At 48.0% G+C, this 25,579-nt stretch overlaps 1 protein-coding gene across 1 annotated transcript in view; it reads left to right on the top strand.

Annotated features, from left to right (window-relative positions):
* The window catches only part of LOC146207197 (metabotropic glutamate receptor 5-like), a 386,410-nt gene that overhangs the window by 152,419 nt on the left and 208,412 nt on the right, over positions 1-25,579 (top strand). The window contains exons 4-5 of the mRNA XM_084608314.1: positions 1,253-1,561; positions 16,126-16,315. Coding sequence (XP_084464440.1) covers positions 1,253-1,561; positions 16,126-16,315 — 499 coding nt within the window. The remainder of the gene's footprint in view (positions 1-1,252; positions 1,562-16,125; positions 16,316-25,579) is intronic.

The following is a 25,579-nucleotide window of genomic DNA, read 5'->3' as shown; positions in this document are numbered from 1 at the left end:
CTGCCCCTCCGTGCGACCATTAGAACACGAATCGGCAATACCTGCAAAAAATTGATTCCTGTGTCTCCATTGGCGTGGAAAAGCTCTTCCGTAGTTCCGATTGACTAGCGATATCGTGAAGAAGCAGAAGAAACAAAACGTGATGAAGCATTCTCGCGATAGTAGGAGGCTCTCAAGAAGGGGGAAACGATGATGCAAGGCGGAAGAAACCCTCGTCTCATACTGGCACTTGTCGGTCCGTCCTTTAGCGGAGAACCAGGCGGCTCCTGTGGCGTGTCGAGGAAACGCTGGATGGTCGATCAGGTTTTAAGTCACGCGTGGAACGGCGTAATTCAAAACTGAGTGAAACATCGCATGAACTATGGTTGCAGCTGAGTAAGATATAACTTAGGCGTCATTAGAACATGTCAGCAATATAAATACATAAAATGAACGCATTGCGCTGAAAAGAAAGATCAGGTTGACATGCATGCCTTTGGATCCCGACTCCGACACCTAAAGCCCACGTGCCCGTTCAATCGGGTATTATGCGTATGTCGTGCAGTCTTCAACATAGTACGGTATCTTACGACTATATGATAATGATTTTGTGTGGGATTGGAGATTCGCTGATTAAGGGACTAGCGTGGACGGAGAAAGTGCCTGTCTGGGGAAAGGAGTAAGTGCACGAGAGCGAGGGTTGCCACTGTCGGCACCCACTGATGCTATTGTGTCGTATACCCTTAAAGGCGGAGCTTAAGTGTCCATCCAATAGTCATGCTGATCAAGGCGTACTTCGCCTGTGCAGTTTCGTGCTTATCTTTCGCTCATTTTTAGTTCATGTCCTCGTATCTACACGGCGTCACTAGTAGCTCTTGGTCGTCGCTACAACGTTTCACATTTAGCGTGCTGATTCGTGCAGGACTAACGCATTTAAAAATTCCTTTTTTTTTCACGTACTATTTGTGAATAGAATGCGTTGCCCGCCGAGACTGTTGATTCCCCAACTATTTCTTCATTCCTCTGCGCACTTGCGCCCAATCCATAGTTACATGTGCCTCTCCTCGTCAAATGACCTCATCATGTAAATATTCTCCTGCGTTTTTGTTATGATTTATTCTTCAGTGTCTAGTATCTTGTTTGCTGTTCTTGCTTTTGTTCACTTGAACTGCCCACTCCTGCCAAAGGCCTGATAACAAGTCTGGCAGCACTTGTAAAATAAATAAATAAAGTCTGTGAATGCACTCACTTCTATGTGGCTGCAACAATGCAGGTCCGCGAGCACTACGGCATCCAGCGCGTGGAGGCCTCGCTGCAAACCATCGACGACATCAATCGCAGCGACATGCTGCTGCCCAACGTGACGCTGGGAATCGAAATCCGGGACTCGTGCTGGTATTCGCCCACAGCGCTCGAGCAGAGCATCGAGTTCATCCGGGACGCCATCAGCGCCCAGGAGACGAGCGGCGTCGGTGGCGCAAACGTCACCGAGCTGCCCGCCGTCTGCCCCAAGGGGCCCGCACGACGAGTCAAGAACCTAGTGGGCGTCATCGGGCCAGGCTCGTCGGCCGTCACTATACAGGTAAGGCTAGTCCTCGCCTTTTCGCTCATCCAGTTGGCCCCTTCGTAAATGTTCAGCCGCAGTGACATAAAGCTGGCACGCCATATGGTATACTAAGTGGGTAATTCTCTTGAAGATCCCCACTTGCGAATAATTATCAGGCGCGTTCAGCGCGTTATCCTGGTTTTACTGGTTGCAAGTGACCCTTGTTTAACGTCAGCAGCACTGCAGAGAAACCAGTTTGGCCAACCATGAAAGAGTGATTTTCATAACGCTCTGAAGCACATATCGCTCGCTTGCATTCCGACGTCAACTTTGGCCCTAAATTGATTAATTTATTTTTAACCCACAAAGTCATTATATGGAGCCCGCCGACCAGATTTCCCCTACCTCTGCGTTCGCGTCTAGGAAATGCTCTAGACAGCAGTCCAAGTCCTTCCCGAGCTGAGTAACAATAATTTAAAAATAAAGAAAAAAGTGGCAAAACAGATAGCAATGAAGAATAAAAATATGACCTGTCTTTAAATATTCCTGTAATAGAACCCCTTGTAGCGTACAAATGATTGGAATGCTACGTATAATACATGTAATTAAAAATGGGCTGAAAAAAGAGGAATATGAGAAAAAAAATGAATACTGGATAAACTTAGCAACCTTTGTAAATAAAGTTGTTTTCATTAGCTTTTGGTGAAAATACATTTCTGGATCATTTGTAATCAGCGTTACAAGCTGATATCTTTTTTTGTTTATCAAGTGGGCACCTACAATTGAGAAACGTAGAGATTTACTGAAAGCCTTGAAAACAAACTGAGGTAATTAATCAGCGTTAAAAGCTGGCAGACACGCAAAATCAGACGTTCGCCGCGCAGACACACAACAATATTTAATCGTCGCATGCGTGTGCACAGTGCAAGTTGAACAGCTTTCAAACATGTCCATTTAAAGGGCCCAAGGAAAATTACACGTACGTCTACATCGATACAAAACAGGAAGGGATGCTGATTCGCAGGTTATGGTGAAAGCTCAAACGTATCGATTATTCGTTCGGAATATACTATCCACGTATTTTCTGTGGACGCACTAACAAAAGGCTGACGGACATCCCACCATTGAGTAAAAGAAAATATGATTGAAGTAAGATTGAGAGCGGATTGGGGCAATCAGCAATTAATGGCTTGTTAGCTAAAATCTAGGAGACAAAATGCTCTTGGTTCGGAAATGTAATCAAATTATATCGGAATATATATAATATAATGTAAAGAGGAAGTTCCAATCAGGCGGACAGGTCGCCGAGAAAGAGGAAGCGCCTTTTGCGGAGAAGCTTTATTCCTTTTTATTCCTTTTTTCATTGCTTTCTATTACATCGCCTCAAAATTTCAAATTTTTTCAGCAACACTAGCTCCTAATTATTAGGTTATTTATATCATATAGTCAAATCTTCATTATCAAAAATATTATGTCACCTACAACGAATTCTGGCCAATCCCCCACTGTGGGTATGTGCCATTACAACGAGGGAGAAGAAGAAGAAGAAGAAGGAGAAGCTGTCTACAAGCTGAGCCACCCCCGCTCCGGTCTTACTCGCTACCAGTGCCCACTACCAGTGCCTGGATCCCCGCTTAACACTTGGTGGAGGTCGCGGGATTTCTCTTCTACTTTCTCGCCCTGTAGCTCCGCAGCCGCCGAATTCCAACCGCAATGACTGACTCCAGCACCAACACCACCGGCCCCGCTACCTCGGCCTCTTCGGCCTCTTCAATTCCATGCTCCGGAGTGCTTCGACAGCGGGACCCGCCGTTCTTCACCGGTACCGACGATCAGGACGTGGAGGACTGGCTTTCGTCGTATGAGCGTGTAAGCACCCACAATAAGTGGGACGACGTCTTGAAACTTAACAACGTTATCTTCTACCTTACGCAAGTCGCAAAGCTGTAGTTCACAAATCACGAGGCTGACATTCCAACTTGGGCCTCGTTCAAATCTCGCTTTGTGGATGTCTTCGGTCGCCCTGCGGTCCGCAAGCTTCGCGCTGAACACCGTTTGCGCGAGCGGGTGCAGCAGACAGGCGAAACCTTCACAAGTTACATCGAAGACGTTTTAGATTTGTGCCATCGTGTAAATGCATCGATGACTGAAGCTCAGAAGATTCGCCACATCATGATGGGCATCAATGAAGGCGTATTAAACATCCTCATGGCCAAAGAGCCCCGCACTGTAAGTGATGTTGTCACGATGTGTCAAAGCTACGACGAACTTCGTCGCCAACGCATCGTCCCTCGACAACCTGAAGGCACGATCACGGCTATGTCTGATGGCACTGTCAGCTCTACACTTATCCAGGAAATCAAAGACTTCGTACGGGAAGAAGTTGCCCGGCAATTATCATTAATTTCAAACGTTCCGCAATCCAGCTCACACCTCGCTTCGAACATACGCCAGGTTATTCAGGAACAAGTTGCCGAAGCACTTCCGCCCACTCTACAACCACCACTTCATGCCGCTCCACTGACAGCTCCGCTCATTCATGCCGACGCTGTCCCGACGCCCGGACCCAGTCCACTGTCTTATGCTGAGGTTACCGCAAGACCACCCCCTCCTGCGCCTTTTCCATCGTACGGTTCGCCTCAGCGGGCATTTTTCACTCAGCGTCGTGCGCCACCTATTCTACGCCCTTGGCGCACAGCTGACAATCGGCCGATTTGCTTTGCATGTGGCCTCCCTGGCCATGTTGCACGCCTGTGCCGCCGTGGCTCGGCACCGTACGCTTACAATCAGAGCCCGGTCAACTACGCGCAGCCGCCGTCCCCTCTCCGTGCGCCCCCTCAGCCCTCCTCTCACTTTGACCACTTCTCGCATGCCAACCGCTCAACCTATGGCAACCGCTCAACCTCTCCGCGCCGTCGCTCTCCGTCGCCGATGCGCCGCCGTTCTACCTCGCCAATGCCGGAAAACCACTAGACGCAGTTCCGCAGGCAAGAACTGCGCTTTCGTCGAACAGTGAAAGTCCTGCTTCGCCACCGAACAATTTAATAGAAGTTACCATTGAAAATGTTTGTACTCTTGCGCTTGTAGATACTAGTGCTGCTGTGTCGGTTATTGACCTTAGACTGTGCCGCTTGTTACGAAAAGTTGTTCTGCCATATTCTGGGGTTTCATTGCACACCGCCACTGCTCAGCACATCGAACCGATCGGTACCTGCACGGCTCGAGTCACCATTCAGAACGTTCTCTACGTCATCAGTTTTATCATTCTCCGTGACTGCTCTCATGACATTATTTTAGGATGGGACTTCTTGTGTCGCAATCGCGCCGTAATTCATTGCGCTCGTGCCGAAGTAGAGTTTTTTCCGCTGTGCACCGCACCGACTGCCGCTAACGTTCTTGGGGAAGCCAAATGCCACGTTGCGTATGCTACTGATATCCCGCCTTCATCTGCTGCGATTGTGCCTATAAACTGTCCCTCTCTTCAAGACTGTACAGTGCTCTTCACCTCATCTTCCCTCTTCGTCTCGCGACGCTGTCTTCCCCTGCCCTGCGCCGTCCTTAGTGTACGAAGTGGACGCACCGAACTAGCCATTACTAACGATTCGTTCTATCCACTCACGTTGCAACGTTGCGAGTGCGTTGGGCATGCTGAGCCTGTTCGGTCAGAAAATTTTGTGACCGTCCCACCGGTTTTCTCCACCTGTGCCGACACAATATCCCCCAACGTCAGTGCCCTTAGCCCACCTCCTTCCTCGTCTTCTTCACCGCCTCTGGCTACCTTCGACAAAGCCATCGACAGTGCTCTCGCTCCAGATCAACGCGCCAAGCTCCTCGACTTACTGAACCGATTCCAAGCTTCCTTTGACATCCAGCAGCTATCCTTCGGTCGTACATCAACTGTTTCTCAGCACATCTATACTGGTACGCACGCCCCATTACGCCAACGCCCTTATCGTGTATCAGCCTCAGAGCGCCGCATTATTGATGAGCAAGTCGACGAGATGCTCAGTAGGGGTGTAATTCAGCCTTCCAGTAGCCCTTGGGCGTCCCCGGTCGTTTTAGTCAAGAAGAAAGACGGGTACCGACGCCTTAATGCGACCACACGAAAGGACGTCTATCCGCTACCACGCATAGACGACGCGCTGGACACTTTGCATGGAGCGGAATTTTTCTCTTCAATCGATTTACGTTCTGGCTACTGGCAAGTTCCAATGGCTGAGGACGATCGCCCTAAGACAGCTTTTGTCACCCCCGACGGGCTCTATGAGTTCAACGTCATGCCATTTGGCCTGTGTAATGCGCCCGTCACATTTGAACGCATGATGGACAATATTCTCCGCGGTTTGAAGTGGCACACATGTCTCTGCTACTTGGATGACATTGTTGTATTTTCATCCGACTTCGCGACCCACCTAACTCGCCTTGAAACTGTCTTGCAATGCCTTAGCAACGCCGGTCTACAGCTCAATCTGAAAAAGTGCCATTTCGCCGCTCGCCAACTCACTATTTTAGGGCATTTAGTGTCCAAAGATGGCATCCTTCCAGATCCATCTAAACTTCGCGCTGTCGCTGAGTTCCCGAAGCCAACATCTATCAAGCAATTACGCAGCTTTATAGGCTTATGCTCCTATTTTAGGCGTTTCGTTCGGAACTTTGCGACCATCATTGCCCCTCTGACGCGACTTCTCAGCGCTCAAAAAGATCTTTCTGCCTGGTCGCCGGCTTGCGATGCTGCTTTTACGAAATTGCGCACGATACTTACCTCACCCCCCGTATTGCGCCATTTTGACCCGGCTGCTCCTACTGAAGTGCACACCGATGCCAGCGACGTCGGCCTCGGCGCTGTTCTTGCCCAACGAAAACCCGGTGTTGATGAATACGTTGTGGCGTACGCAAGTCGAACTTTGACCATAGCCGAGACCAACTACTCGGTGACAGAAAAGGAATGCCTGGTCATTGTTTGGGCGCTTCAGAAATTTCGGCCATACTTGTATGGGCGCCCATTCGATGTTATTACAGACCACCACGCTTTGTGTTGGTTGTCTTCACTAAAAGACCCCACCGGCCGTCTCGCCCACTGGTCGCTTAGACTACAAGAGTATGATATCAGAGTCATCTATCGTACAGGGCGTAAGCACTCCGACGCAGACGCTTTATCTCGCTCGCCAGTGTCGCCTGACGCTCCGTTGTCCCCTGCCTCCAGCTCCGCCTTGTCTTCCTTGTCCATCGACGACATGCCATCAGAACAGCGCAAGGATCCGTGGCTTACATCACTAATCGATCTTCTTACTAACTCGTCACTTTCACCGCCTCCTCGCGCCCTTCGTCGTCAAGCGCAGCATTTCGCCCTTCGTGACCGTCTTCTCTATCGACGCAGTTATATGCCAGATGGCCGTAAGTGGCTGCTCGTCGTACCTCGCCACCTCCGTAGTGATATATGCGCATCTTGCCATAATGATCCGCAGTGTGGTCATTTGGGTGTATTTAAGACTTATGAACGGTTGCGACAGCGGTTTTACTGGCGCGGTATGTACACCTTCGTCAACAAGTATGTGCGTTCATGCATCGACTGCCAGCGTCGCAAGCCTTCTCCTCTCCATCAGCCGGCTCCGCTACAGCATCTTCCGTGCCCGCACCGACCATTCGATCGTGTTGGCATCGACTTGTATGGACCCCTGCCATATACACCTGCAGGGAATCGTTGGATCATCGTGGCCGTCGATCACCTTACTCGCTATGCGGAGACAGCAGCACTTCAGGATGCCACCGGACCCAACATCGCGTCCTTTCTTCTTCATCATTTTATTCTGCGGCACGGGGCCCCTCGTGAACTTCTAAGTGATCGAGGAAAGTCTTTCCTATCTGAGGTTGTCGAAGCGCTCCTACGCGAATGTCAGACCATCCACCGGACAGCCAGCGCGTACCACCCTCAAACCAATTTCCTCACAGAGCGCTTCAACCGCACGCTGGGTGACATGATGTCCAAGTACATCGCCTCCGACCACTCCGATTGGGACAAGATTCTCCCATTTGTAACCTATGCCTATAACACCGCCGTTCAAGCAACTACCGGATTCTCACCATTTTTTCTGCTGTACGGGCGTGAACCTTCGTCTCCACTCGACACCATCCTCCCCTACCGTCCTGATATGTCAGAGTACACATCACTTTCAGCAGCTGCCAGGCACGCTGAAGAATGCCGCAAGCTGGCTCGCTCGCTTACTTCGGACGAGCAAGCCCAGAAGAAAGCGCACAGCGACAGCAGCCACCCTGTGCATCAATTCTCTCCCGGTGCTCACGTATGGCTCTGGGTCCCATCGACACCACCAGGTCTTACCAGCAAGTTTACTGCCAAATACCACGGACCATATCTAGTGCTCCAACAGACGTCTCCCGTCAATTACCTTGTTGAACCGCTAGCCGCTTCCACCGACCTTCGTCGCCGTGGGCGTGAGATTGTTCACGTGGACCGTTTGAAACCCTATTACGATCCCGCTATCCTTTCGTCTCCTTGAGTCGCCAGGATGGCTCCTCTTTTCTGCGGGGGCAAGATTGTAAAGAGGAAGTTCCAATCAGGCGGACAGATCGCCGAGAAAGAGGAAGTGCCTTTTGCGGAGAAGCTGTCTACAAGCTGAGCCACTCCCGCTCCGGTCTTACTCGCTACCAGTGCCCACTACCAGTGCCTGGATCCCCGCTTAACAATAATATAATTTATATAGGGCGCTTTGGCTATCAATGTGACCTTTAAAAAATGTGGTTCACCTTCATGTTCAACGATGTCAGCAGTGAACACAGCTAAGGCATGTTTTTTGCTTATTTTTTGTAAGTGAGAACCATATAGTAAGGCTTTTCGCAGGACCGATGCATTGATGCGCAATCTTGAATTTTCTGGTTTGACTACGCAGTTGGCTTTCGTAGCCGGGCTTAAAATTTCATAACGCTGCCCGCCGGCAGTGCTTTCGTAACCACCTGCTTCCTCTAGCTGCTAGTCCGCGTTAAAGCCTTTCCATGCTGCCTTACAAAACGCTCCTGATTCCACAGTTCAAGCTCGCTTGTCAAATTTATTTTGTATTTAAACTGAATCGACAATGTTCACTGCTCGACGAAGCACTGCTTGGAAGCTGCTTCGTTCATTTTAACGGAACAGTTGACCTCCTTAGACAGTCGAGTGCCGAGCTGAGCTAAGGGAACCGAAAGTTGGCGGTAATCACAGAATTTTAAAATGTTATCACTTCTCTTTATCAATGCTGCTCCTACGCATTCCACAGAGATCTCTAAATCCAGTAAATGAACGTGCTAAATTGTTCTAGGCTTAAAGTTCAAAGTGCACAAAAGAAAAGAAGTTTTGTGTCAGCCGCATCAGCTTCACATCAGACTCGTGTATGAAATTGTGACGCAACATGGCATCAAATACAAGATACCTTCGTGCCATATTTGATGTCATAAGATAATGTCTTACATAAGATTATATATATTCTGATCACTATCATCCTAGGTACCGCAGTCATCTTTCATCCAAGTATCATATTCAATAGCGAATGTTACTGCGCGAAAACATTCGGCACATTTTCGGAAAGTCAGGAGCTTTAGCGTGCTGTTCGAAAAACATTATAGTGTGCTCGTTATGGCTTCGAGTGCCATCATATTTAGGTAAAAGATAAAAATTAGAAGGACGCGTAATCTTCGCATTAGGTTGTCGTGACGCTGGGGCTACGTCGACCCGGCCTTCACTTGGTAGCGTGTCGAGACTCGGGGTTGACGAAAGATTGAATCTTCTAAGTTGGTGAAATATGTACAAGCAGGTTTAATGGCACTTTGAGAAACTTATTTACAAGATTATTTACACGAAAAAGAAGGGTACATCAGCAAAATGGCAAGCGTTAAGAGTTCATAACGAGAAGCGACTGGATGAGCCGTTTACCCAGGGCCCAGAGCGACATTTCGTGCTCTGCAGCGTCCTTAAAACCCCCTATGTCCAGCCCCTCTCTGAAGATGCTGACCAACCAAATCCAGGGCACGCCCCTCAGGTATCGGCATCCAATCGAACACATCACTGCACTGATGGTCTGAAGCACTGACTGGTCCGGCATTCATTCGTTGGGCGTGATCACTTGTTGGCGGGAAAAGCTTGGGAACGGCGAGGAGAGGAGGTACATTTCTATTCTTCAGCAAAGAAACCACAGGCTGGTTCTGACAAGTGGTTTTACTTCTCAGAAACCCGAGTGCACGTGGCGCCGCATCCGCTCCCAGCATTGTCCGTTTTCGACAATTGCAAATCTTTCCTGCATTCCTGGGAAATCACTTAATGGCTGTATGCGTCATGCTCCTTTCTTGTCCTGCACGTCAGCGGACATGTCACTCTGTCGTCTCCTTTGGAAAGTAGGCATTCCTCACTGGACGATAGGGCTTATCGACTGGAAGGGTGAACAAAAGAAAGAAAGCACTTCCTGCATTTCCCGCAGGGGGACGTTTCTTTGTGTTTTTCCAGACGTTCTCTTGGCAGGGTCAATTTGGCATTTGCAGAGTGTCCACAAAGCAAAACAGGCTTACAAAACAGGATTCCTGGAAACAGGCTCACTTAGAGCCATTGGACCATCACCACATATTCACAGCACTTATCCATGCCCACAGGCGAACAATAGAGCGCGCAAATGCGGATGCTTGGTCGTAACAGCCTCCTCCCCCGCCAGAAGAGTCTCGGAGGGCAGCAGTCCCAGCTGCTGCATGAAGAGACGACTTAATGGCCTGCACGTGAACGCTTGAAGCTCGCTGTTGCTTGTCGCGTTGTCTTGATTGTTGTAGGCCAAATTGCTCGAGCTGTCTGAAACTCAACCACATGTCGAAGCAAGCACTCGGCTCCCGTCTGAAGAGACCAGGTTAAAAGAAAACTGCCATTGTTGTTCGAGAAAAGCCCACTCTCAAGACGTTCAGGACCCACGTATTCCTAGAAAACCAAACGTGCTGCTTTACATAGCCACACATATACAAGCGCACGAAAAAAAAAAAAAAAAAAAAAAACCTGATTATCAATTTGGATACATGGTGAGGAACATCTCGGACCGCTTAGAAAGAGCGGCTAAGCGCGTCCGCATTCCCATTTAACTTCCCCTTTTTGTATCTTATTTCAAAATTGTACTGCTGTAAAATCAAGCTCCACCTAAGAAGGCGACTGTTCTTCGATGTCGCAGTTTGCAGCCAAGCCAGGGGACAATGGTCCGTCTCTACGGTGAATTTGGCCCCTCCAAGATAGCACTGCAATTTTTGAATGGCCCATACAATGCAAGCGCACTCTTTCTCTGACGCGCAATAAGCCCTCTCTCTAGAACTCAGTTTTCTGCTCAGGTAGAGCACGGGGTGCTCATTACCGTCGTCATCTCTCTGGCAGAGAACAGCACCTAACCCTCGATCACTGGCATCACATTGGACCGTGAATTCTCGGCCATAGTCTGGAGCTCGCAATACCGGACGGCTAATCAGCACAGCCTTCAGGTTTACGAAGGAGGCTTCCTTTTGTTCGTCCCAGACTACATTTGTCGGTTCTGTCTTGCGGAGAGCGTCGGTCAGAGGGCTAGCCAAAGCTGAATAGTTAGGGATGTAGTGATTGTAGTACCCAGTCAGACCCAGGAATGCTCGAATTTCCGTCTTCGTGCCTGGCCGCGGATAGTCTGCTACCGCAGAAATCTTAATCTCGCTGGGTTTCCTGAAACCTTGACCTACATTGTGACCCAACTAGTCCACGGTCGCCCTTGCCAGGCAACAATTCTCGGCCTTTACGGTTAGTCCAGCTTGACGCAAAAGGCTCAGTACAGCTCTTAGATGTACCATATGGTCCGCCCATGAGTCGGAAAAAACCGCAATGTCGTCTAAATAAGGCACCGCGAATGTTTCACACCCCTTTAAAACGCTATCCATGAGTCGGGAAAAACAAAATGGAGCATTTTTGAGCCCGAAACTCATCATTGTTGGCTGGTAGCTGCCCGTCGGAGTGACGAAAGCCGCGTATCTGCTGGCGCTTTCAGTGAGCGGTACTTGCCAGTAACCTCGAGTAAGGTCCAGCGTAGTCACATATGCCGCTCTACTGACCTGTTCTACTCTCTCCTCAATATTCGAAATAGGATACACTTGATCCCTGGTGAGAGAATTTAGCTTTCGGTAGTCTACCACAGGCCTAGGGTCTTTACCTGGAGCTTCTACTAAGATCATAGGCGAAGCATAAACGCTTTCCGAGGGTTTAATTACTCCCAATTCCAGCATGCGAGTTACTTCCCTATCCAGAATTTCTCTTTGCCTTGGAGAAAATCGGTAGCACCTTGATCGCACTGGCACGTCTGAAGTCAGCTCAATATCGTGCTCAGTCAAATCAGTTCTGCCTGGCCTGTCCACGAAGCAGGCCTCAAACTCTGTTATTAGCTCCCACAGATCGGACAGCTGAGATTTCTTTACTTCTCCTATCTGCTCCGTCCTTTTGAGAAGCTCCTGTATCTTAGGATCATTGGCTTGGTCCATAGCTAAGTCCTCTGTGGTTCCACTTAAAAGTCTCGTGAGATTACTAGACACTGGCGGCAAGAGGTTACTCTCAAGAACGTCCTCATTCCGCGTCTCATCAAGCTCACTTTTAAGTTGACTTATCTGAGATGCCTCGCTCTCAAAGTTTTCTGACCTGCTATCTTTCGCATTTACCACTGTTTTAACTGCCGTTTCCTCCGCTGTTGATTTTTCTGGAATGAGCAGTGTAGCTAGTTCTCGCGCCTTTGAACGTGTTAAGGCTTGCACAACTCTGTCTCCGAAAAGGATGCCCCTCTTTCGCAGCAGCATGTCCGATTTGTTGGAGAACAAATACGGATAGCACTTAGGAAGCTTTCCTGAAACGGCAGCCTCGGTTGTTAACTCGCCGAAAGGGCCCTCGATGACCACGTTCGCGATTGGCAAGCACACACTCTCTTCCTCCACTACCTGGCGGATCCATGCACACTGTCGTGTATAGTCGGAAGGCGATACATACGCCGGATGGACAACATCCATCGTTGCGGCCGAATCGCGCAGTACCTTGCAAGGCTTCCCGTTGACTACTAGGTCATGCAGGTAGGGTTCTAAAAGCTGCATATTTTCATCGCAGTCCCTGACATACGAGAAAGCAATCTTTTCTTTCCGGCAGTTGACGGCAATGTGACCCTGCTCATTACACCTAAAGCATGTGAGCGGCTTCCTAGCCTCAAGCTTATTCTTTGTGTTCTGCACGTTGGTCACTTCCCCACTTTTCTCACTGCCGTCCTTTCTAGGGAATTTGCCTGAAGAAACCTTCATTTCTTCGTTTCCAACTCTAGCAAAGTGCCTTTCCTGACGGTTTTTCACACTGAACTTGGGATTGCGGGGCCTATCCACTGCTGGGTTGCTGAATTGTCGGCGCGAAGCATACTCCTCAATAAGTTCGGCAGCTTCAGTTGCCGACTTAATTTCGCCTCGGTCCTGTAACCAATTTCTTTCTTTTTCTGGGAGGCAGTTATAAAACTGCTCCAAAAGAATTCGCTCGACTACAGCGTCCCTATCACTGTAGGAATCTGTGCTCTTTAGCCACTCGCCCAAATTTACTCTTAAATTGTACAGGAATTCAGGGTAACTCTCGTCCCTGGACTTAGTAGCGTTCCGAAAACGTTGTCTGAACGCCTCGGCGCTAAGCCTATACTTTCTCAGAAGGCAAGCTTTGACCTTCTCGTAGTTGTCCGCGTCCTCCTTGCTTAGCCGCGCGACAACCTCCGCTGCCTCGCTGGGCAGAACCGTCAATAATCTCTGAGACCAAGTGTCTCGCTGGAAGGACAGTTTTTCGCAGGTTCGCTCAAAGTTAGCCAGATACAGACCGATATCCCCTGATATCACATATGGCTGCATGTACTTTGACATCTTGAAATCTGCCTCCTTGTTGAGACGAGGTACCGCTAGCTGGGGACAATCGCCCGACCTCTTGCTCAACTCTAGTTCTAATTTCCGGAGCTCAATTTCTTGGTCCAGCTTTTTTGCTTCTCTTTCAAGCTTCTCACGTTCATGCTCCCTTTCCTCTTTTTCCCTCTCAAGTTCACGCTCCCTTTCCTCTTTTTCCCTCTGACGTTCGCGCTCCCTTTCCTCTTTTTCCCGCTCTTTCTGCTGTCTGAGCTGTTCCTTTTTTTGCCCGATGAGGTTCCATGCTTCACTGAGCTCCTCATCATCGGTTCCCAGATCAGTGATTGCCTTTATAATCAAGGGTTTTCGTGCCAAACCACTTGTATCAATTCCCAATTCCTCACACAATAGCAACAGGTCCGGTTTCTGCAGCTTTTGTAGGTCCATGATCGCTCCGAGTGTCGGCTACTTCCAAAACAACAGTGCAAACTACCAAACCTAAAGGCGTTTCAACACTTTTTACCAGTTCTAAAATCTAACCCTGTTCTAGAACCTGGTCCACATCAGAAGAAAAGCCAAGCACTCACCCACACATGCGATCGATGTTCCGAGCTGCTCTCTTGTTGGCCGATTGTTGCTCCTGCTTGTTGCTTGAGATGCCACCTCCGATCACAAGATGTTGTAGCTTGTAGATCCAGATCCCACCTCCAGTCATCAGATGTTGTGGCTTGTAGATTCAGATCCCAACGCTGGACACCAGTTGTCGTGACGCTGGGGCTACGTCGACCCGGCCTTCACTTGGTAGCGTGTCGAGACTCGGGGTTGACGAAAGATTGAATCTTCTAAGTTGGTGAAATATGTACAAGCAGGTTTAATGGCACTTTGAGAAACTTATTTACAAGATTATTTACACGAAAAAGAAGGGTACATCAGCAAAATGGCAAGCGTTAAGAGTTCATAACGAGAAGCGACTGGATGAGCCGTTTACCCAGGGCCCAGAGCGACATTTCGTGCTCTGCAGCGTCCTTAAAACCCCCTATGTCCAGCCCCTCTCTGAAGATGCTGACCAACCAAATCCAGGGCACGCCCCTCAGGTATCGGCATCCAATCGAACACATCACTGCACTGATGGTCTGAAGCACTGACTGGTCCGGCATTCATTCGTTGGGCGTGATCACTTGTTGGCGGGAAAAGCTTGGGAACGGCGAGGAGAGGAGGTACATTTCTATTCTTCAGCAAAGAAACCACAGGCTGGTTCTGACAAGTGGTTTTACTTCTCAGAAACCCGAGTGCACGTGGCGCCGCATCCGCTCCCAGCATTGTCCGTTTTCGACAATTGCAAATCTTTCCTGCATTCCTGGGAAATCACTTAATGGCTGTATGCGTCATGCTCCTTTCTTGTCCTGCACGTCAGCGGACATGTCACTCTGTCGTCTCCTTTGGAAAGTAGGCATTCCTCACTGGACGATAGGGCTTATCGACTGGAAGGGTAACCAAAAGAAAGAAAGCACTTCCTGCATTTCCCGCAGGGGGACGTTTCTTTGTGTTTTTCCAGACGTTCTCTTGGCAGGGTCAATTTGGCATTTGCAGAGTGTCCACAAAGCAAAACAGGCTTACAAAACAGGATTCCTGGAAACAGGCTCACTTAGAGCCATTGGACCATCACCACATATTCACAGCACTTATCCATGCCCACAGGCGAACAATAGAGCGCGCAAATGCGGATGCTTGGTCGTAACAAGGTGTAGTCGTGATAGCATGCGTTCGTTTGCTTCGTCTACTCTTTATCGACGACGGAAAACGACGCATGTCCCAGCACTTTAGTGCGGCGGGCTACGGCACAATGACAAACAACTTCGAATTATTTTTTTACGAGAGGCTACTACATGCCGACTTCATACTTGCAATTTTTTCACTACGGCGGATACGACGCAATGACTCTGAACTTTCTAGTTTTTCTGTTTTTTTTTTTTTTATTATTTCTTAATTATTCATTTTAGTATCTTGAATAATTGATAATAAACCAATCAATTATGGCTTGGGTGCTAACCAGCAATCACCCGTTACACTTCCCATCTAGTACCCAGTAGTTATCAGTCAACTGCAGGCCTCCATTGTTTCTGCCACGTTCTGAACACTTGCGATAGCTCGTGACAACATCCGCGCAGAAATTGGAGTCGAGCGACGGATTTTCGACAGAACGAGCTGAATACGCTTTGCGTAAAACAATTAAGCCGCTATAAGCGGCGATTTCAGTGTCTGGTATTGATGTCGTGATGACACTAATAGTTTTACAGTGGTTTAACTGTATCACAATTACCACAGTACATAAGTGTTTAAACTTGAAAGTTAAATACTGACAAATTTATTAGGCATTTAAATCGTAAAGTCTGCTATTCAAATTAAAGTTTGAAGTTCTTGCTCCCCAGGATACAGCTTCAAGGTAAGCCGCGCCATGACCTCGAGCAGCCGCTGTCCGTGAGCGTGCATTTGCTTCTCCGGCCACGTGATCGCCAGACCACGTGGCCATATATAGAGCGCTCCAACTGTACTCGGTCTCTAGTTGCTTCGCCGTTCTTAGCGGCGTCATGGAGGGCTCTAGACCTAGTTCAATAGCGGTTCAGTACAGATGCTAGGCTGCGTCACTCAACCTAGATTGCTTGCTGCCTTTCACTACCAGCCACAATATTATCTTGATCTGTTCCCTCACCCTGATCGTGTTGCAGGTTCAGAATCTGCTGCAGCTCTTCAACATCCCGCAGATCGGCTACTCGGCCACATCGCGACAGCTAAGCAACAAGCAATTCTTCAAGTACTTCCTGCGCGTGGTGCCTTCCGACCAGTACCAGTCGCAGATGATGGTCGACACTCTGCTAATGTACAACTGGACCTACATCTCGACCGTCAACACCGAAGGTAAGTCACACTCGCCCACTTGACACTAACAGCTGATGTGTTGTAGTCGATGGTGACGACGGCGGATCAGCGTTGATTACCCTTTCCTTCTGCGTCCATTAGAAGCCTTGAGTGACTCCTATAGTGACCGGCGTTGGCCGCTGTGACGAGGGTCTAACCACTTGTACGGTAGCTTTGCACGAATCTTAGTCGTGTCACTTCTTCGAGCGACGTCGAGTGCTTTACGTAGGAGATCACACTGTTGCCATGTTGAGATCTCGTAAGGCTCATTCGGGATCTGTGAGAAATTCACCCTGCCGCTCCCCTTGCTCTCACGCATAGGTGTAAAGCCTGGCTGGGAAATTAACGGAACCAACAGGTTAAATAGCTGTACAGTACTTATTGCGGCAGTCGAAAATAAGCACACTTAAGTAAGTTATATGTGTCAGTACGAGGTTTATTGTTCCTTGAACCATACTACGAACTGCAACCTATTTTGTGTTTGCTTTCGATCACGCTTTGAGTGACGTCGACAGTTCCATGCTTCATTTCATACTAGCTGCTGCGTTCAGTGGCACTAAAAGGTGCAATTTCGGCATATAAGTTATTTCTATCCCAAGTAACTTGAAAAGGTGCCTCAAGCAGTTTTCGCCCTCAGTGGCCTGGTGGCACATTTAATTTATTCGAGCATTTGTCTACAAAATACAACCATTATTATCGCATGTAATTATATATGTCGCGATTTAGTGTGCTCGGCCAGCTCCTAGTGGCTGTGGGCCTTGTTTTCATGCAGAGACTTTTATTTTCGCGAATACTCGTAGTCGCATGTGACATTAATAATTTTATGATAACATGTTAACTATGTATTTACTCGACTCACCATCATGCCACCATGTATCATGCGAAAAAGGTCCCGATAGTAGTTACTTAATCAACCATACAAGGTGTGCGGTAGGTGCAAGCTGCAAATGGTGTTTCCTCTTTGGAGTCTATGTGCTCTAAGTACTCGTTCTAGGTGCTCTACACAACATAGCCGCATATCTACAAAGCACAGTGTGCCCTAATTACTCTGCACTATTTTAATTACCGTGCGTCTGGTGCCTCTAAAAACCACAGTACATCTGGCCTTTTACTATTTCGAACTTTGCGCCCAAGTGCGAGCGAAACTGCACGAGCTCTTCGTTGACGGGCATGTTACATTTCGATGCAACGCAACAAATACCTTTATTTCAGCTTAAGGTGTAATGTTTCGGACGCACCTAAACAGCTTTACTAAGGCTTACCAAACCTAACGAAAGCCTAAAAAAGCCCAGAAAGTCCTAAAGAATCCTGATCTGCTTGAAAACAAAGTGCATTGACCACCCACTAGAAAAACAAAAGAATTCAGTTAGTACAGACCGAAAACAAACAAACAAAAAACATGGTGCTTAGGTACATAGGAGAAAATTCCTGCATAATATTCTTGCGAAAAATAAATTAGGTAATAGCACGAGGAAGTAAACAAAGGGTGTGCTTACAACAAAACTATGCAAACAAATGTGTTTGGAAAAGCGTCTGCTCAGAAGGTATACCACAACCACAAGTGTATATCGAGGCCTTGAACATTGTATCGTGTGTAGTATTGACATATGTTGTTATTTTGTAGATACTAAGGTTACGAATTTAATAATTAATCCTGTAAAAAAGGCACATACTTGAAGTCACTATTGCGTGCTGGGTACAACATGTTTTTAGGCCGTGTAAGCTCAGAAACATCTTTAAAAATTAGCCTTTATTTCGTTGCATTCGTTCAGGATGCTGGTTTAATGTGACATTACAGAGTTCGGTTACTAGTGTTATATTTGGCAATAAAAAAAGATGTTCAATTTGGGTATAGAAAACTCGTCTGTAGTAATACTCATGAGTTCCTTCTAATAAGTGTGCGCATTAAATTTGAATACATTATGCCCCACACCAAGTGAAAATCGGAAACTTTTCACGGAAACTGTGCATTGTAAAAACAAAGTCTGGGATGAAGAGGTAATAAAAAAGAGGCTTTCCAGAAAATACCCCCGCATTTGACGAGCTTCAGGACAAAATTTCAATAAGCAGGTCCTGTGACATAATGTCTGACGATTTCACTTTATTTTTCTTGATTTAATTTTTAATATCTTGTCCATGCTATTAATGTAAGTGTCATTCGGGTTTAATGCTAATTCGTATACTGTTTGGGCTCAGGAAATATGACCATGTCATCTTTTTACATTAATAATCAAATGTCTTGTTCGTGTCATAATGTCGTTTGCGCAGAGATTTGAGCATTGTATTTTGCTCTGGACGGAAAATGTGATGTTTCACCGGGCCTGTGCCAGTCCATGGCGCTCTATGATGCTGGTTCGAGGCTTTGTGTGCAGGGCCAGTACATAGAGAGGCTGCGCCTGCCTTTTAATTACTGAATAAAGTACATTTGGGGAGTTCTAGCAAGACCGCGGATGAAACAGAGGGAAGTTGGGGGCCGAGAGAAAACTTACTTAATGCTGATTTACTGGTATTTATTTTTGTTTGGTTTTCGGTGTTGTTACGACCAAGCATCCGCAATTGCGCGCTCTATTGTTCGCCTGTGGGCATGGATAAGTTTTGTGAATATGTGGTGATGGTCCAATGGCTCTAAGTGAGCCTGTTTCCAGGAATCCTGTTTTGTAAGCATGTTTTGCTTTGTGGACAACCTGCAAATGCCAAATTGACCTTGTCAAGAGAACGTCTGGAAAAACACAAAGAAACGTCCCCCTGAGGGAAATAGCAGGAAGTGCTTTCTTTCTTTTGTTCACCCTTCCAGTCGAGAAGGGCTATCGTCCAGTGAGGAATGTCTACTTTTCAAAGGAGACGACAGAGTGACATGTCCGCTGACGTGCAGGACAAGAAAGGAGCATGACTCATACGGCCATTAAGTGATTTCCCGGGAATGCAGGAAAGATTTGCAATTGTCGAAAAGGGACCATGTTGGGAGCCCTATGCGGCGCCACGTGCACTCGGGTTTCTGAGAAGTAAAACCCCTTGTCAGAACCAGCCTGTGGTTTCTTTGCTGAAGAATAGAAATGTACCTCCTCTCCTCGCCGTTCCCAAGCTTTTCCCGCCAACAAGTGATCACGCCCAACGAATGAATGCCGGACCAGTCAGTGCTTCAGACCATCAGTGCAGTGATGTGTTCGATTGGATGCCGATACCTGAGGGGCGTGCCCTGGATTTGGTTGGTCAGCATCTTCAGAGAGGGGCTGGACATAGGGGGTTTTTAAGGACGCTGCAGAGCACGAAATGTCGCTCTGGGCCCTGGGTAAACGGCTCATCCAGTCGCTTCTCGCTATGAACTCTCAACGCTTGCCATTTTGCTGATGTACCCTTCTTTTTCATGTAAATATTGTAAATACGTTTTCTCAAAGTGCCAGTAAACCTGCTTGTACATATTTTACCAACTTCGAAGATTCAGTCCTTCTTCAACCCCGAGTCTCTGCACGCTACCAAGTGAAAGCCGGGTCGCCATAGCCCCAGAGCCACAACAACTGGTGATCAGCGGTGGGATCTGAATCTACAAGCACAACGACTGGTGCCCAGCGGTGGGATCTGAATCTACAAGCCACAACATCTGGTGATTGGAGGTGGATCTGAAGCTACAAGCCACAACACCTTGTGATCGGAGGTGGCATCTCAAGCAACAAGCAGGAGCAACAATCGGCCAAGAGGGCAGCTCGGAACATCGATCGCATGTGTGGGTGAGTGCTTGGCTTTTCTTCTGATGTGGACCAGGTTCTAGAACAGGGTTAGATTTTAGAACTGGTAAAGAGAGTGTGGAAACGCCTTTAGGTTGGTAGTTTGCACAGTTGTTTTGGAAGTAGCCGACACTCGGAGCGATCATGGACCTACAAAAGCTGCAGAAACCGGACCTGTTGCTATTGTGTGAGGAATTGGGAATTGATACAAGTGGTTTGGCACGAAAACCTTTGATTATAAAGGCAATCACAGATTTGGGAGCCGATGATGAGGAGCTCAGTGAAGCATGGAACCTCATCGCCCAAAAAAAGGAGGAACAGCTCAGACAGCAGAAAGAGCGGGAAAAAGAGGAAAAGAGGCGTGAGCGTGAACTTGAGAGGGAAAAAGAGGAAAGGGAGCGCGAACGTCAGAGGGAAAAAGAGGAAAGGGAGCGCGAACGTCAGAGGGAAAAAGAGGAAAGGGAGCGCGAACGTCAGAGGGAAAAAGAGGAAAGAAAGCGTGAACTTGAGAGGGAAAAAGAGGAAAGGGAGCACGAACGTGAGAAGCTTGAGAGAGAAGCAAAAAAGCGGGAGCTAGAAATTGAGCTCCGGAAATTAGAAGTAGAGTTGAGCAAGAGGTCGGGCAATTGTCCCCAGCTAGCGGTACCTCTTCTCAACAAGGAGGCAGATTTCAAGATGTCAAAGTACATGCAGCCATATGTGATATCAGGGGATATCGGTCTGTATCTGGGTAACTTTGAGCGAACTTGCGAAGAACTGTCCTTCCAGCGAGACACGTGGTCTCAGAGATTATTGACGGTTCTGCCCTGCGAGGCAGCGGAGGTTGTCGCGCGGCTAAACAAGGAGGACGCGGACAACTACGAGAAGGTCAAAGCTTGCCTTCTGATTTTCGGAGACAGAGATGTGCAGGCCTTAACACGTTCAAAGGCGCGAGAACTAGCTACACTGCTCATACCAGAAAATTCCACAGCGGAGGAAACGGCAGTTAAGACAGTGGTCGATGCGGAAAATAGCGGGTCAGAAAACTTTGAGAGCGAGGCATCTCAGATAAGTCAACTTGAAAGTGAGCTTGATGAGACGCGGAATGAGGACGTTCTTGAGAGTAACCTCTTGCCGCCAGTCTCTAGTAATCTCACGAGACTTCTAAGTGGAACCCGAGAGGACTTAGCTATGGAGCAAGCCAATGATCCCAAGAATAAGCTCGAAGTACAGTGGGAAGGACCTGCTAAAGTCGTTGCAGAGCTTTCTGACACTAACTACGCAGTGAAAATCCCCGATAGGCGTAAAGCAGTGCGCATTTATCATTGCAATCTTATGAAGCCTTATGAGCAGAGGGAAACCATGATAAATCTAACGTTAAACCTTCCTGAGGAGATTGGGGACAACTTGATTTGCCTCAGCGGAAAAGGAAGCAACGCTCAGGAGCTTCTCAGAAAGACGGAGCAGAGAGGAGAACTAAAGAAATCCCAGCTGTCCGATCTGGGCGAAATAATAACAGAGTTTGAGGCCTGCTTCGTGGACAGGCCAGGCAGAACTGATTTGACTGAGCACGATATTGAGCTGACTTCAGACGTGCCAGTGCGATCAAGGTGCTACCGATTTTCTCCAAGGCAAAGAGAAATTCTGGATAGGGAAGTAACTCGCATGCTGGAATTGGGAGTAATAAAACCCTCGGAAAGCGATTATGCTTCGCCTATGATCTTAGTAGAAGCTCCAGGTAAAGACCCTAGGCCTGTGGTAGACTACCGAAAGCTAAATTCTCTCACCAGGGATCAAGTGTATCCTATTCCGAATATTGAGGAGAGAGTAGAACAGGTCAGTAGAGCGGCATATGTGACTACGCTGGACCTTACTCGAGGATACTGGCAAGTACCGCTCACTGAACGCGCCAGCAGATACGCGGCTTTCGTCACTCCGACGGGCAGCTACCAGCCAACAATGATGAGTTTCGGGCTCAAAAATGCTCCATTTTGTTTTTCCCGACTCATGGATAGGGTTTTAAAGGGGTGTGAAACATTCGCGGTGCCTTATTTAGACGACATTGCGGTTTTTTCCGACTCATGGGCGGACCATATGGTACATCTAAGAGCTGTACTGAGCCTTTTGCGTCAAGCTGGACTAACCGTAAAGGCCGAGAAATGTTGCCTGGCAAGGGCGACCGTGGACTACTTGGGTCACAATGTAGGTCAAGGTTTCAGGAAACCCAGCGAGATTAAGATTTCTGCGGTAGCAGACTACCCGCGGCCGAGCACGAAGACGGAAATTCGAGCATTCCTAGGTCTGACTGGATACTACAATCACTACATCCCTAACTATTCAGCTTTGGCCAGCCCTCTGACCGACGCTCTCCGCAAGACAGAACCGACAAATGTAGTCTGGGACGAACAAAAGGAAGCCTCCTTCGTAAACCTGAAGGCTGTGCTGATTAGCCGTCCGGTATTGCGAGCTCCAGACTATGGCCGAGGATTCACGGTCCAGTGTGATGCCAGTGATCGAGGGTTAGGTGCTGTTCTCTGCCAGAGAGATGACGACGGTAATGAGCACCCCGTGCTCTACTTGAGCAGAAAACTGAGTTCTAGAGAGAGGGCTTATTGCGCGTCAGAGAAAGAGTGCGCTTGCATTGTATGGGCCATTCAAAAATTGCAGTGCTATCTTGGAGGGGCCAAATTCACCGTAGAGACGGACCATTGTCCCCTGGCTTGGCTGCAAACTGCGACATCGAAGAACAGTCGCCTTCTTAGGTGGAGCTTGATTTTACAGCAGTACAATTTTGAAATAAGAGACAAAAAGGGGAAGTTAAATGGGAATGCGGACGCGCTTAGCCGCTCTTTCTAAGCGGTCCGAGATGTTCCTCACCATGTATCCAAATTGATAATCAGGTTTTTTTTTTTTTTTCGTGCGCTTGTATATGTGTGACTATGTAAAGCAGCACGTTTGGTTTTCTAGGAATACGTGGGTCCTGAACGTCTTGAGAGTGGGCTTTTCTCGAACAACAATGGCAGTTTTCTTTTGACCTGGTCTCTTCAGACGGGAGCCGAGTGCTTGCTTCGACATGTGGTTGAGTTTCAGACAGCTCGAGCAATTTGGCCTACAACAATCAAGACAACGCGACAAGCAACAGCGAGCTTCAAGCGTTCACGTGCAGGCCATTAAGTCGTCTCTTCATGCAGCAGCTGCGGCTGCTGCCCTCCGAGTCTCTTCTGGCGGGGGAGGAGGCTGTTACGACCAAGCATCCGCAATTGCGCGCTCTATTGTTCGCCTGTGGGCATGGATAAGTTTTGTGAATATGTGGTGATGGTCCAATGGCTCTAAGTGAGCCTGTTTCCAGGAATCCTGTTTTGTAAGCATGTTTTGCTTTGTGGACAACCTGCAAATGCCAAATTGACCTTGTCAAGAGAACGTCTGGAAAAACACAAAGAAACGTCCCCCTGAGGGAAATAGCAGGAAGTGCTTTCTTTCTTTTGTTCACCCTTCCAGTCGAGAAGGGCTATCGTCCAGTGAGGAATGTCTACTTTTCAAAGGAGACGACAGAGTGACATGTCCGCTGACGTGCAGGACAAGAAAGGAGCATGACTCATACGGCCATTAAGTGATTTCCCGGGAATGCAGGAAAGATTTGCAATTGTCGAAAAGGGACCATGTTGGGAGCCCTATGCGGCGCCACGTGCACTCGGGTTTCTGAGAAGTAAAACCCCTTGTCAGAACCAGCCTGTGGTTTCTTTGCTGAAGAATAGAAATGTACCTCCTCTCCTCGCCGTTCCCAAGCTTTTCCCGCCAACAAGTGATCACGCCCAACGAATGAATGCCGGACCAGTCAGTGCTTCAGACCATCAGTGCAGTGATGTGTTCGATTGGATGCCGATACCTGAGGGGCGTGCCCTGGATTTGGTTGGTCAGCATCTTCAGAGAGGGGCTGGACATAGGGGGTTTTTAAGGACGCTGCAGAGCACGAAATGTCGCTCTGGGCCCTGGGTAAACGGCTCATCCAGTCGCTTCTCGCTATGAACTCTCAACGCTTGCCATTTTGCTGATGTACCCTTCTTTTTCATGTAAATATTGTAAATACGTTTTCTCAAAGTGCCAGTAAACCTGCTTGTACATATTTTACCAACTTCGAAGATTCAGTCCTTCTTCAACCCCGAGTCTCTGCACGCTACCAAGTGAAAGCCGGGTCGCCATAGCCCCAGAGCCACAACAGTGTCTTCTGATGTTCGAACTTTTCTCGTGTGATAAAAAGCACTAACACTTTGTTTTATCTCGTTGTTAGAACGCCTCAAAAATTAAAGACCCTTCTCTTATATATTTCTAGGCAATTATTCGTCAACGCTAACTGAGAGAAGGCACAACTATGTCATTTGTAGATCGAGTTTAACCAGCAATATTAACAGTTGGATTCCCAAGTATTCGGACGTGCGCGTCGGGTCGCGTCGAGTGATACGAGGAAAAAGAAGCTAAATCTAATTTTTCAGTTATTGATAAAACAGGAGAAAAAAAAAAGTACTCATGCACGTCCTAATGCGCTAACTCTAGAAGCCAGATGAACTACTGTGGTGTTTTTATTGGAATGTTGCAACGCATGGACACGCGGCTCATTTGCACGATTGCTCTAGCCTGCTAAAGCCTTGGGTCGAGATTTTTCAGTTATCAGCGAGCACATGGCATCGCATTTAGCAAAAGGCGCCTCGCATCGACTTGGGTTTGCGATGCCGCTTGCAACTCAACATTCCAAGCCTCATAACAACCACAGAAAGACGCATGCATTCGATTACTCGGTGGTCAGCCGTCCGTTCCAAGATCGTATTCAATCATCTTCCTTCAACTACTGAAAACACATCTATGCACAATATGAAGAAATTCTGTAGGCACGCACTTAAGCGCCACCTTTGATAGTGTGACGCGATAGCGTAAGTGGCTCCCACTTGATGCTCAACTTGCGATTTCTCGTTCGCGTGCTTGTAGTCTCTCCTCGTTTAATGACGAATCCCTTAATTTGTGTCTCTAATGCCTCGCACGTTGTTATTGCAATACACAGCCCTAAGCCACCTTGTCATCTAGACACTGATCCTAAGCGACCACTCGATATCGATATAAAGTCCGCCAAGACGTCACAACATGCCTGTGCGGTATACGAGAAGTGCGCCTCGCTTGCTATCCAAGAGACCTGAAAGTTAGTTGCTCTTTCCCACGCGTCTACATCGAATCAGAAACCTAAGTTAGCTCTCTGGGATATCATGTCGTCTTCCTACGTCACACCAGCGAATTAGTACTCGGCCATGTTACCACCAGCCAGAATCATGGCCGACAAAGGCGGATTTCCCGCAGAACCGGCCTTTGCCGCTTTTCTAAACGTTGGCTGCAAAATGAAGCTTTTCCTCAATCCTTGTTAGGTTACCTTTCAGTCTTTGTAGCCATCTTCTATGCCTCTCTCTACATGTAGGTACACGCTATTTAAAATATGAGTATGCAGAACGCAAGTGCCTTTCGTACCCTTGTTTGGAAATCTTAAAGCAACCACAGTGCTGAGCGGCAACATGAACGACCG

The sequence above is a fragment of the Amblyomma maculatum genome, chromosome 1, assembly GCF_055883805.1.
Source record: "Amblyomma maculatum isolate TAMU_Amacu chromosome 1, ASM5588380v1, whole genome shotgun sequence".
Lineage (NCBI taxonomy): Eukaryota > Metazoa > Arthropoda > Arachnida > Ixodida > Ixodidae > Amblyomma > Amblyomma maculatum.
The sequence above is the reverse complement of the archived record's forward strand: the minus strand, read 5'-3'. Positions and strand labels throughout refer to the sequence as shown.